This window comes from Phacochoerus africanus, chromosome 15, assembly GCF_016906955.1.
Source record: "Phacochoerus africanus isolate WHEZ1 chromosome 15, ROS_Pafr_v1, whole genome shotgun sequence".
Lineage (NCBI taxonomy): Eukaryota > Metazoa > Chordata > Mammalia > Artiodactyla > Suidae > Phacochoerus > Phacochoerus africanus.
The window spans coordinates 35,464,092-35,477,871 of record NC_062558.1 but is presented as its reverse complement, the minus strand read 5'-3'; the positions used below and the strand labels follow the sequence as shown (position 1 = coordinate 35,477,871).

The following is a 13,780-nucleotide window of genomic DNA, read 5'->3' as shown; positions in this document are numbered from 1 at the left end:
CCCCGCCCCAGTGCCCTACAGTACAGGCCACTGCTTCCGAGGCTGAGAAGCCAGGGGGTCCAGTGGGAGGAATGGGAAAGCGGATCCAGACCCCACCCAGATATGGCTTGTGACACAAGCACCACCTCTGAGAAAAACCACACTGCCTCCCTTCCCTGCTCTGTTTTTGCCAGCAGAGAAAGCAAGAGAAAATAAGACTCCTTAAAGTGGAACAATAAAAAAGGAGACATAATATATGACAGGTACCTTAAACGCCCAAATCCTTTCAGATGGCTTCTCCCCACCAAACAGCTCCTCCGTGGGCCCTTCCTTGCCGGCCACAGACCCAGCCCTGGACTCCAGCCAGAACTGGCCCTGTCCTTAGAGACCGGACCAGAAAAGAGCTGACCAGGCAGACCTCCCTGCTCTGTGTCCCAGGGCAGTCTCGGTTCTGAGCAATACGAAGTCACAAATGGCAGTGGTTATTGCCAAAATCAATTCAGTGAGTCCCTGCACAAGTCTTGATGATGGCCTAACTAGTGCCAATGGGGCAGCTGGTTCTCTCTCAAGCAGCTCACTGCATTTCCTGAAACTCAAACTCAGGGCCTTGTGGGCCCGGCACCCCCAGAGAGCACTGGATAAACATAGGCCTTTCAGAAGCACTGCCTGTAGCTGTCTTTAGAGAGAAGGGGAGAGGGTCTGCAATTCAATCTCTAATAACTTTCTTACCACAAAACAGATCTCAAGAACAGTTGTTTTAGGCTGTTACTTCAGACTATGGTTGGGGACAAATCAGTTTGACAAATCGATACTGCTAAAGAAATCACATGCAAATCACGTACAAAGACAAAGATTCAGAGATTACCCCAGCATCATTTAGGAGAACAAAAAATGTACTAACAATCTAAATGTCCAGCTTCGGCCACTGTGTAAATAAACGATGGCATGTTAATTCAGCACAATCCTAGGCAGCCAGGAAAACTTGTTCTCAAGCTGCTCTGGGGAAAGCAGGGGTAAAAACATTATGACTTATAAAAAGCCCAGAAGGCCACATACCTGAGCTGCCACATGACGTGCACATACACTACACATTTTAAATGAATTATTTTAAGTTGAGCATGTACAGTGAGCACCCTCATGGGCACCAGGCTCATGTAACGCCCATGTGGCTCCTCCAGGGGCTCATGTCACGATGCCCGTCTGCAGCGCAGCTGATGGCAGTGCAGAGTGAGGACCATGCCCAAGGATTCAGCCGGGGCTCAAACCTGGCCAGCTCAGCTCCAGGGACATATTCTCATGCACGGCCAGGAGGCAGCCCTGCCAGCAGAGGGTGGGGGCCTGGCTGCCTTGGGAGGGCCAGCTGCGGGGACAGTGTTCCGCAGATAGGAGCCTGGGGTTTTCTAAAGGAAACTGGGGGGTCTGCTAACTCTGATCTCCCCCTACTGTTACCATCATAGCTCTGGAGAAGATTTTACTTCATTCCACACATAGTTTCAACAAATGTTTTTTAAAAAAGCCTTAGATGTTTCAAAATGCCACTGGCTGAGAAAATTGGCTGTCTGGCCTGCTCCCTGGCCCTGTGGTGAGTGATGTGTCTCGGGTGAAACTTTGGGCAGGCCCAGGGGATGCAACCATGGCCTGGGCCTTAACAGGGCTACAGACAAATTAAAAGGAGGGCAAGGCATCTGGGGTTGCCACCCTTGGTTCTCATTGGGCCATTCTGCCTCTGACAGGATGCTCAGCAACATCTGAAGACATTTCTGGTTGTCATGACCAGGGGCTGATGCTGCCATCGCATGGGCAGGGGCCCAGGGTGCCTCTAAACCAATGCATATGACACCCCCCAACAAAGAGCTGTCTGGACCAAAATGTGGCCGACAGCTGCTCTGAAGGAAGTCAGACACATGTTTCAGCAGTGCTCCTCCCAGCTCCCTTTCTGTTTATCATTAAGCAGCAGCTTGATGTTGGCTAATACTTGGGTCTGAGTGTTGGGAGGGGGGCAAAAAGGTCACAGTCAGGTCATGGTCATACATCTGTAAGGATAACTCAACTGGGCAGCTGCAGAGAATTCTGAATGTTGGCCCAAAACAAGATGCATGAGAAGGAAGGAAGGTTGGAGAAACCAGGAAGGGTAGTAATGGCCCACGAGGGTGCTCATGGCCCCGCTTCTGGCTGTTAACAAGGAACATGGACTGAATTCAGTGTGTTTATATCTGCCTGGGCTCCCAGCAAAACAGGAAAAATGTATTAACAGAAGAAAGTTTTTAAAGGAGGAAACAAGGCATTGAAGTTGACAACTATGTATGAGGTAGAAAAAAATTTCCAATCTACTTAATTTTTATTTTATTTTTTGCTTTTTAGGGCTGTACCCACAGCATATAGAAGTTCCCCGGCTAGGGGTTGAATCTGAGCTGTAACTGCCAGCCTACACCACAGCCACAGCAATGCTGGATCTGAGCTGCGTCTGCAACCTACACCACAGCTCACGGCCATGGTGGATCCTTGACCCACTGGGCGAGGCCAGGAATCTAACCCTTGTCCTCATGGACACTAGTTGGGTTCATTTCCACTGCACCACTATGGGAACTCCCTCCAATCTACTTTAAATAATTTTTTTTAAAAAATGTGAAGAAGAATAAGAAATCTAAGTTACCTAAAACTTGACAGAGCAAAATATTACATAGGGATGACTTAAAAGTACTGGAAAAATCTTGAGAAGAATTTCTGATTTCTCTGAAATTTTCAGAGAAATCTGTCTGCTTATTTTATTTAAATTTTGGGGAGTTCCTGTTGTGGCTCAACGGTTAATGAACCCAACTAGCATCCATGAGGATGTGGGTTCAATCCCTGGCCACAATCAGTGGGTTAAGGACCTGGTGTTGCCGTGAGCTGTAGTGTAGGTTACAGACAAGGCTCGGATCCCGCACTGCTGTGGCTGTGGCATAGGCCAGCAGCTAAAGCTCCAATTCGACCCCTAGCCTGGGAACCTCCATATGCTGTGGGTGCTGCCCTAAAAAGACCAAAAAAAAAAAAAAAAAAAGAAAGAAAGAAAAAAAAAATCTTTGGGAGTTCCTGTTATGGCTCAGCAGGTTAAAAACCCAACATAGTGTCTGGGTTCAATCTCTGGCCTTGCTCAGTGGGTTAAGGATTCGGTGTTGCTGTGAGCTGTGGTGTAGGTCACAAATGTGACTCGGATCCCACATTGCTGTGGCTGTGGTGTAGGCAGGCAGCTGCAGATCTGATTCGACCCCTAGCCTGGGAACTTCCATATGCTTCATGTGCAGCTGTAAAAAAAGAAAAAAAAATTCAGCTACCCCCAAATATATGGATACATTCCTGTAAACCTCTGGAAAGAGTAGCCCTGAGTCCTCTGGGGGTATCTGTCATCCTGCCCCCTCCTGAGAGGAAACTACTATCAGTGTGAGTCTATCTTTCAAGTCCTTCTTCTATGAAAATACATGTATGTAGCTAAATAAAATTATATGCACTCAAATAAAATTCCATATTGTTTTATGTCTGTTTATTCCCAGAAAACAAACAGTAAGCATTTGCCTGCAACTGGTTTATCTGGTTGCAGTTCACTATTCCCAAGTGCGGACATACCCCCATTTATCAGACAAATCCTATGAATGACAGTGTTTTGCTGTCCTAAGAAGGTCAGCCTCTGAATGGCTGAAAGTGCACACTCAGCCCTGATGCAGGGAGTCTGCAAACACTTGCCAGCATGTGCAGACTGCCATGCACTGTGCGAGTGTATGAGGGAGGTGTATGGTGGAAACTTTGGTTTGGAAGTGGCAGACAAATCATGGAAAAGGAAATGAACAGTGGGTGAGGGCACACGTCTGCATTCAACCAAGCGTTTTATCATCATACATGAAACACATGTAAGATCTAGGTTTTCACATCGCAGCTGAATTCCTGACCTTCCAATACAGTCAGCTGGCTTAAATTCAGAGCATCTGTGATAGCCATTTTCTGCAGTATCTAAGAAGTAAGTGCACAGGAAGTGGAGACAGGAGTTGTGACATCAAGAAAATACTACAGCATGCCCCCTAGTGGGAACAAAATGACAAACACTCAAGATGCTGCACAGCCCACCAACATACTGAGGGACATTTTCTCTTAATTGTGCAGACGAAAACTATTTGAAGATGGCACTCACATATGTGGTTTATAATTTCACTCTTCAACTCTCTGTGGAGAGCTTAAATAAACAAAAAGCATTCATTAATGGGCTCTGTCCAAATTACTAGGATCATTAGAACCAAAGGTTGAAAATTTAGACCAGGAAAAAGTTTAAAAACAAAATAATTTAATGCAAATATATTAACCTAGAAACATTCAAAAACATATTTAAATTAGTGTTTTTAAAATTTAGCCTTTCCAGGTCTCCCACTGGCTAAATTTGGGCTAATTTGAGCATAACATTATTCCAAATGATTATAACACACTAAATAAAAAATCCAGGAATCTGTGGGAGGAGCGGGGAAGGAGAGAGGGATAGGGTGCAAGGGGTGAGGGGAAGAGAGCAAGATAGGGAAGGGAAGCAAAGCTCTTGTTTACAGAACTAGAGGGTATACTTGCAGTAGAAAATCACCATTTTGCAATTCTCATATCATGATTTAGGAAAGGGGTGCCAACAGGCGCAAAAACAAATATAAGGATAATGGTTATTAGGGAACAGGACATATCCAGGATGGCATAGTTTATCCCTATGAATTTGTTACCTGCAGAAGGAAAACTGTCTTTATAGCGAGTCACTGTCTGAGCCAAGTGACCAAACTCTGCCTCGCTAACAATGGAACATGGAACCCCATGACTTCTGGATGAGATGCAACTGACACACACAGCACCTGAGAGCAACAAGCATGTCAGCCAAAACACTGACCTGATCTAATTAAACCCAGGCTTAGCTTCCGGTTCATAGACAACACACAAAGAAAAAGAAAAACCCAGAATGTTAGACAGTCTATAACTCACTGACCTTGATTCTTCAAAAAGTCAAAGTCTTGCAAAAAAAGTTAAAAACATGAGAAATGAGTAACTGTTCTTTACTATGAGACTAAAAAGACCTAATAACCAAACATAGTGCCTGAATCCTGGATAGATCATGAATTAAAAATGGATAAACACACACCTCTAAAGCTATTCTTGTGACAATTGGAAAATGTGACTACTGATTGAATATTAGGTATTTATGAAATCATTTTTATTTGTTAGCTATAATGCTATAACTGTGGTAATACAGAGAAGGGCCCTTATTCTTACAAGATGCATGATTTAAGTATTTAGGTCATGTTGTCTGCAATATTCTTTCAAATTGTTAAGCAAAAAAGTAAAATCTCTACCTGAAGATAAAACAATATAGGTAAGAAACATCTGTGGCATGGAGAGGGGAAGGGCATTCAGAGATGGAATTGGTGTGGCTTGCTGACTAACTGGATGTGTGATGAGGGGAGGGACAGAGAAGTAACAGCCAGTGCCCAGGCAAGCATGGGGGTGCTGGGGGCGGGCCTACTGTAGGAGATGAGAAAAACAGGAGAGGGTTGGAGTGAGGAGGGAGTGGACTCAAGAGCTCAGGTAAGAGCATTTGAGATGCCTGAAGAACCTGAGTACCTGCATGAGCAGGTACCCTAGGGCTGCTAGAAAGGTGAGCGTGGGCCCAGAGAAGAGCTGGGATTGGAAATAAGGCTCTGAGAGGCACCAGCACATCAACTGCTAATGAGGCCACAGGAGTGAAGGATGGAAGAGCCCCAAGGAAAGGGCTCTGCAGGGCAGTCACCTCCTGGGGCTACGACGGAGCTCCTCTTCAGCACTGAACCCCCACTTCCCAGCACCCGTGGGCACCATGTGCCCAGGAAATGCTGACTGACAAAACTGCCAGCAGGAAGAGGCACAGCCATCACATGGTAATACCGGATACTTGGTTCTACGAATTTAAGTCTCAGAATTTAAACTTAAAAAAGGCAATCTGCTAAGAGCATTACCCATGACCACTCAGTTCAATCTCATGTTTAGAGAGTGTGAAACTGACAGGCAGACATTAATTTTTTTTTTTTAACAAGGTCATTACAGTAGCCTCACTCTAACCCTTCTTACAATGCATGTTGACAAGACATGATTAGGATGAATTCCTGAATCTTCAACGTGGACACTGGACAAATTCAGAACACCTTAAATCCAAATACTCAGTTTTAATTACTCTAAAAAGCCCATTTTAAAGTGAACATAAACATTTCTAGAAACTCAAATATCAGATTTTGAAAGTCTTGATATTAACCCCATGTAATGGGCAATGAAGATACCAGGTGAAGCCATGGACGCTGGCCCCTCTGCTCCTGTGATACGCTCTCTGACATGCAGCGTGGAACGCCTACGCACTGATGAGTTGGGGGTGCGTTAAATTTTTATGGGACACAGCTTCAAAAGTTAAATAAAATCACTGTCAGTGCCTTTGTCAGACACAGGGAGCACTTCGCTCCTCTTATAACCTCCCCTGGTGCTTGCTGATGGAGGTTAAATGACCTGTAGTCTCAATAAAGAGAATTTCTCTTATGTCCAATCCTCTCTCAGCTTCTGATGAATTAACAATTAATATGAAAATTCTTCTAATCTTTTTGATACTCCTGAGATTTTCATACATCCAACATTTCTATTATTGGATTTATCAGAACATAATAATGAGTTAGGTCAAACCTGGCGTTTTAGGTCAGACACTTTTTTTTTTTTGGCTTTTTGCCTTTTCTAGGGCCGCTCCCGCGGCATATGGAGGTTCCCAGGCTAGGGGTCAAATCAGAGCTGTAGCCGCTGGCCTATGCCACAGCCACAGCCATGCCAGATCTGAGCTGTATCTGCGACCTACACCACAGCTCATGGCCATGGTGGATCCTTGACCCACTGGGCGAGGCCAGGGATTGAACCCGCAACCTCATGATTCCTAGTTGGATTTGTTAACCACTGAGCCATAACGGCAACTCCCAGGTCAGACACATTTGAAAAGGTGCAGCATGATGGTTAAGGAGAAGGCTCTCTGCCAGGCTGCCTCGACTCATACTCAGTACGCAAAAAATGTAAATGTTTCTATGTATTTCAGTTTCCTCATGTATCAAATGTGGATAACTATGATGCTAATTACAGTTCTCAAATGGCGCTAATATACGTTAGAATGCTGCCTGTCACAGACCATCACCACATTAGCATTCATGTTCATTTTTATTAACAAAATGAACATTGTGAATGCCTTGAAAGGCAGGCATGCAATAAAATTCATCCCATTAAATGAAGGGACAAAGAAGAGGAGTGCTGTCTCTGCCTCAGGAGTACCCCAGCCGAACACCTACCAAGTACCTGCTGAGGCTCCCAGGTGCTCTTAAAGCCTGTGCTGTGGACTTCAGTTCCCACAGTGGCCACTTGAGGGTGTCTCTGGGGCGCACAACTAACTGGCTGCCAATCTCAGGGTGCTAGTGGCTCCCTCAAAAGTGCCTATTCAGTGGCTTCCAGTTAAGGCAGGGGATGAACAGGGCACAAGCTGAGCCTCCTTGCCTGCAAGGAGCCAATGGCAGTGCCGGGGAAGTAGGACTTTTGGTAATTTGACTGGCAGAGGCAAAGATCAAATACCACAGAGGCTGGCAACAGTTGGGACCAGGGTCCTGGCTGTGGTGACTGGATAACCTGAGGTATGGTAGCACCAATGCACACCCAACCACGTTTAGCTGGGGATCAGCCCTGATGAGGTTGGCTGCGAGACACCTGCCATCTCTGAATAAACTAGACCTGTGCCAGCTATCTGAGTGCTCAAATGTGTGCTTCTAAGTATAGACAGAACTGGCTACTTACCTTGGGCTGCGTATCTACAAGACCCGTCCTCCACCAGAACATTATAGAAAGGCTGATGATGGCCATGCGGCAGGCTATGGACGTTCATGTTTCGAATCCATTCATGTCCCATCATGCAGGTGGGGTCCCAGCCATAGATGACACAGTTATAGCCATACCTAATTAACAGAAGGGCAGTGCCAAATAAGTTCCCTGGGACCCTGTCACGGCAGCTATGAAATGTAGAGATAATGGCTTGGCTTCTCTTAAGCTCACATTCCTACAGATTTACCTGCTTTTATATCATGTTTAATCAATTTTACTCCTGCCTTTATAAACCCCTCTTATTAATATAGTGCTTTAGAATTCCCACTGTGGCACAGTGGGTTAAGAACCCAATTGCAGTGGCTCAGGTCACTGTGGAGGTGTGGGTTCGATTCCCAGTTGGTGCAGTGAGCTAAAGGATTCAGGGTTGCTGCAGCTGCAGCATGGGTCGCAGCTGCAGCCTGGATTCACTCCCTGGCCCAGGAACTTCCACATGCTGCAGGTGAGGTGATTAAAAAAAAAGTGCTTTGGAAAAGAATACTCTTTCAACAAAGACTGATGGGACAAGCAGTTATTTAAATGGAAAAAGGTATCAGGATTCAGGTCTGACACCAATACACAGAATCAGTTCTTGGCAGAACAAAGACTTAGATGTAAAATGCAGAACTTGGAAAATATCTTTAGGGAGTTCCTGTTGTGGCTCAGTGCCTTAAGGATCTGACCAGTATCCATGAGGATGCAGGTTCAATCCCTGGCTTTGTTCTGTGGGTTAAAGGAACCAGCTTGCCAAAATGTGCAGTGTATGTTGCAGATGCAGCTCAGTTGCTATGGCTATGGCTGGCAACTGCAGCTCCAATTTGAGCCCTGGCCTGGGAACTTTCATGTGTTGCAGGTGTGGCCCTATTTTAGAAAAAAGGGAGGGGGGGAGGAAAAAACCTTCATAACTCAGGATATGGAAAGGTTTCTTAGTATTAAAGTACAATCTATAAAGGAAAAGATGTACCAATTTTACAGCATTAAAATTAAGAAGACTAAAGGATTCTGATTGTGTGTGTGTGTGTGTGTATATATATATATATATATATATATATATATATATATATACGAGAGAGAGACAATTAGGGAAACACAAACTCAGTAGATGTTTGATAAAGTTAAGGAACTGTTTTTTTCTCAGATATGACAAGAGAATGGTAAATGCGTTTTTTTTAAAGAAGAGAGGGCTCTTGTCTTTCAGTGCTACACACTGAAATAGCTACAGATAAAATGATATCTGGTATTTGTGCCAGGAAAGAGGGGGAGGGGGTGAAACAAAAAAAGACTGACCCCATGATAATAAGTACTGAAGCTGGACAAAGGGGCATCCTCTAGTTCATTACGATCCTCTCTCCTCTTATATATGCTTTAAACTTCCAAACAAAGTAAAAAAAACTGGAGTTCCCATCGTGGCTCAATGGTTAATGAACCCTACTAGTATCCATGAGAATGTGGGTTTGATCCCTGGCCTTGCTCAGTAAGAATCCAGTGTTGCCGTGAGCTGTGGTATAGGTGGCAGACGTGGCTTGGATCTGGCACTGCTACGGCTGTGGTGTAAGCCAGCAGCTACAGCTCCGATTCAACCCCTAGCCTGGGAACCCCACATGCCATGGATGTGGCCCTAAAAAGACAAAACACACACACAAAAAAAAGTGAAAAAAGAATGGAAAACATTAGCCAAAAACTGAGAAGATATTTGCAACTTATCTGCAACTCACTTGAAAAATAAGCAAAATACTTGAAGAGGCACTTAATCAAAAGAACTTGTATGGCTAGTAAACACAGGAAAAGAACCTCAACCTGCGGAGTGACCAGGGAAATGCAAATTAAAACCACAATGAGGAGTTACCATCGTGGCTCAGTGGTTAACAAATTCGACTAGGAACCATGAGGTTGCGGGTTCGATCCCTGGCCTTGCTCAATGGGTTAAGGATCCGGAGTTGCCGTGATCTGTGGTGTAGGTTGCAGACGCGGCTCGGATCCCGTGTTGCTGTGTCTCTGGTGTAGGCCAGTGGATACAGCTCCGATTCGACCCCTAGCCTGGGAACCTCCATGCGCCATGGGAGCAGCCCTAGAAAAAGGCAAAAAGACAAATAAATCAATCAATCAAGAAATAAATACATAAATAAAATTAAATTAAAAAAACCGCAATGAAATGCCATTTGCCATTTAGCACATATGTGCATTTTAAAGGTCTGGCGCTAACACATGCTATTGACAATGAGACAATGAGTGCCAGCCTGCTGGTGGGATATAAGTCAGTACAGCTGCTCTGGAGGCACTTTAATTTGGGGACTCTTATCTATCGGCCATGCCCAAACCCTAGGATCCAGCGATGCCCTGCCCACACTCAGCTCTAAGGAAAGTGAGACCAGGGTAGAGATCGAGGACAGTGAAGAGAGGAGAAGAACGCTGCTGACAGTGCTTCCAACCCCCCAGAGAAGGTCACTGAACATCAGAAGATCGCCCGTTAGGAGAGCAAGCCGCTTCTTAAAAAACAAAAAAGTTAAAGATATGGTTTGGCCTTTGGTCCTTGCTGCGACGGCCTCAGTAGCTGCATCCAGTCAGGTCCCCTTCAGGCACATCCCTGCCACTGCTGAGAAGCGGGGCTCCCAGCTCTGTGTCCTCTGCAGCCTTGCGGGGCAGACGCTGGGGCACTCACCTCTTATGCTTCATAATGAGCCCAATGGAGTAGCAGACATCTCTGTGCTTCTCGTGGGAGCGGAGCTTCACCTCCACGCCCACCTCCTCCTTCTTACGCTCAATGTGCTCGAGCGTGTGCTGTACCAGGTAGCCCACTGCCCCGTGCTGCCCGGGGTCTAGGGTTTGGATGTGCTGGAGGATGTCAAGCACCTTCAAGACAAGACAGAAAGACTAGGAGATAATATTTTCATTTAGGCCTTTTCTTTTTCCTGGCACGGGATTTAGACCTACCTAACTTGACAAGGGATGGCGAGGCGGGCCAGGCTCATGGCCCCAGTCTCTGTGAGCTCTCACCCCGTCAGCACTATGGACACCCAGAGTCGGCAGACTCACTTCACATGCCGGGGACTGGGCCTGGCATCCAAATGCAACCAGTGTAACCAGAAGGAATTCTTGAGAAACCGGGGGTGGGGAGGCGACACTCTCTATGGGGTGAGCACATTTGATCCAGGTGGACTCTAACAGGTTCGTTCTTTCTGTAGGGTGATAAGGTGGCTCAGTTTCTCTTTCTTTCTTTTAATTCTTTAAGTGTCAGGGAGTGGGTGGGCAGACTGCAGCTCCCAGGCATCCCACAAAGTAGGCAGGTCACCTTAGGGGCAACCTTTACCCACTCAAAAGTCCATCTCACATTAGCAGTGAGGATTCAGGTGTCACCCCCACTGTTTTTTCCTTACCCATGAGTTTAAGACATGGGATGCAATTTCTTATACACAAAAAGGAAACAATTTTAACCTGAAACTCACGCATTAAAAGGGAAGAGAAATGCTATGCTATGTCAATCAAGATCAAGAGGATGTGTGACAGGGCTGCTGCAGGAGAAGGGGAGGGGACAGAGGGCACTGGAGTGATGCAACTCAGTGCAGCTTATTTAGGATGTTATGTTGGAAGAATGAAGATGTACACATGAGGGCTCTGAAATCCTATGGGTCGTTTCAGTTACTTTAACTCACAGTGGAATTCAGTATTCAAGTGGACAGGGAGAAGCCCTGTGTCTGTGGAATTTACTTGACTAGTTGGCAGAAGCAGAACTGCCTGACTCCAAGATTCTATTCTTTCTACTGTACCCAGTGCCTCTAAGGAAAAATACAAGTTCAAAGAAAGCTAACACAAGGGTCTCTATGCATCTCTCCTTTGGAAGCAGGATCAATTCCTACTTACTGATGCTGAGCAGACAGAGCAACCTAGTCCCAGATCTGTTAAATTCGCTGTTTTACTTTTGAATTAGTTTATTTACTTATCAAAAATGATGAATAAGCGCTCTATTTCCTGATATTCTGTGAGCCTATAAAAATATTATGAAAACTACAGTTTTATGCAACTAAAGATTAACACAATCTTGTCTTCCATGAGAGTCACAAGGGTCTAAATGATTACCAAATACTTACTCTCTGCTGGTCACTGAACCAAGCCCCACACATTTTTTATTTTATTTAATCCTCCCAACTTGAGGGTCAGCAGTCCAGTCACTGCCAATTTCCAGAAGAGGCATCAGGCTTATTCGAGGTAAGTAACTACCTGAGGTCACGGTGTTATGAAGATGTGCAGGGAGAACATGAACCTGGGCTGACTCCCACTCCCAGGGTTCAATCACCATCACACCCAAGCAGGAAGAGGAGAATTTTAATTAACTGCTAGGAAAATTTTCAAACACATAAAAAATGACCAGAATGGTATAACCCCAAGTAGCAAACCCAGTTTCAACCAGTACCAGCTAGGAGCCAACCCCGTCCACTTCCACTTCCAGCAGTGGCCTTTTAATTTAGAGGACACTAACGACAGTTGTCCCTTGTTGCTAGAAGCATGGGATTTCATGGTAAGCTTTTTGTGTTCCTCTCTGAACTGCCAACGAGTTACTCCTGACGACTCTTTCATACTTTCTATGGGTACAGCCTTTGCTCTGTTCCTGGCAGTCCCTTCCCACCAGCTGAGTGAAAGACACATAACCTCAATCTTCAAAGCACAAAGGGAGTCTTGGTCTCAAAGAATCAAGAAAAGGAGCTATGGTTCAGGGATAATTAGCCCCGAGCCCCCCTTGGCAAGGGGGGTAAAGGGAGGGCAGAAACAGAGGAGATGCCATAACAGGGCCTGGCATGTTCCTGAAGGACAGTGATGTCTCCAGCAATGTATCTAGGCCTAGAATCCCCAGAGCCCAAAACTTTGAGGGTAGAGATCTTGGAACAGGGGGTCTACTGCCCTGACTGGCAACTGTAAAGGGCCCAAAGGTAAATATTTGAGGCTGTGGGACATACGGTCTCCTACTCACTACTCCCCTCTGCCACCACCACTGGAAAGCAGCCAGGGACAGCCAGCAGGCAAATCCTATTCACAAAGCCAGGTGGCTCTGGGCCCAGGGGCCCTAACTCAGCCTCATAACTGCAGGTTTCCCCTGAGATCTCCCTGAAGCCCCCAGCACCTCCTCTGGACACCCACTGGAGTGGTTCTTCTCTCTTCTATTTTGGAGGCCTCAGCTACCAATTGCTGATGCTGGGAGGCCCCCAATTCTGTAGGATGGCTCCAGGTCATAGAGGCTCAACACACCCAGATGGAACACTTTCTCCTACCCCGAAACAGGTCTATTCTCTGAACATTCAAAGTGGCCAAACAGTCGCCACTTGTTGGGAAATTGGGTACTCTCTTCGAACTTCCTCTCTCATTCATATCTAATGATTTCTTAATCATTCATTCAAATAAAAATTGTGTGAGCATCTACTGGGTGGCAGGAGTTGTGCTGAGAGCAAAGAGAATAGCTACAGTAAAGAACAAAACACGGTCCTCGTCCTTACAGAGCATGGTCTCATGAAGGATGGCTAAGTGAGCAGCTGTGACACACCCAGACAAGTTTGGTGGAAGTTCAAGCCCAGGGCTGGCCTGACGCAGAGGGGCAGGGAAGGGGTTCAGAGACAAAAGCCTAAGCTGACGACTCAGCAGGAGTTTGCCAGTAGATGGAGCTGAGGGATAGGAAAGGAGTTCTAGGCATGGATGCAGCATGTGCTGAGGAAGAAGCAAGAGAACAGGGATGAAGGGAGGTCGTAGCTGTGGCAACAGAGGCTATACAAGGAAGTTCAGGCAGGCAGGGCCAGGCCGCCAAGCATAGCAGGCCGTGCTGGAGTGCTGGAGCCTGACCTTCAAGGCTGTGGGGGAGCCACTCAGAGGGTCCTGAGCAATGAAGGGATATAATATACTTTTTGTTACGACTACTATG

General features: G+C 45.9%; 1 protein-coding gene and 1 non-coding gene across 3 annotated transcripts in view; both read right to left on the bottom strand.

Moving 5' to 3' along the window:
* The window catches only part of FBXO21 (F-box protein 21), a 41,272-nt gene that overhangs the window by 4,551 nt on the left and 22,941 nt on the right, over nt 1–13,780 (bottom strand). Inside the window, exons 10-11 of one of the 2 annotated variants that reach the window (XM_047762750.1) lie at nt 10,538–10,749; nt 7,816–7,973 (exon numbers count right to left, since the gene is read on the bottom strand). In XM_047762750.1, coding sequence (XP_047618706.1) covers nt 7,816–7,973; nt 10,538–10,749 — 370 coding nt within the window. The remainder of the gene's footprint in view (nt 1–7,815; nt 7,974–10,537; nt 10,750–13,780) is intronic. The other variant, XM_047762751.1, reaches the window with a different exon arrangement.
* On the bottom strand, nt 11,122–11,269 carry LOC125117154 (U12 minor spliceosomal RNA). The gene has a single exon (XR_007132514.1). It is a non-coding gene; the product is annotated as a U12 minor spliceosomal RNA (small nuclear RNA).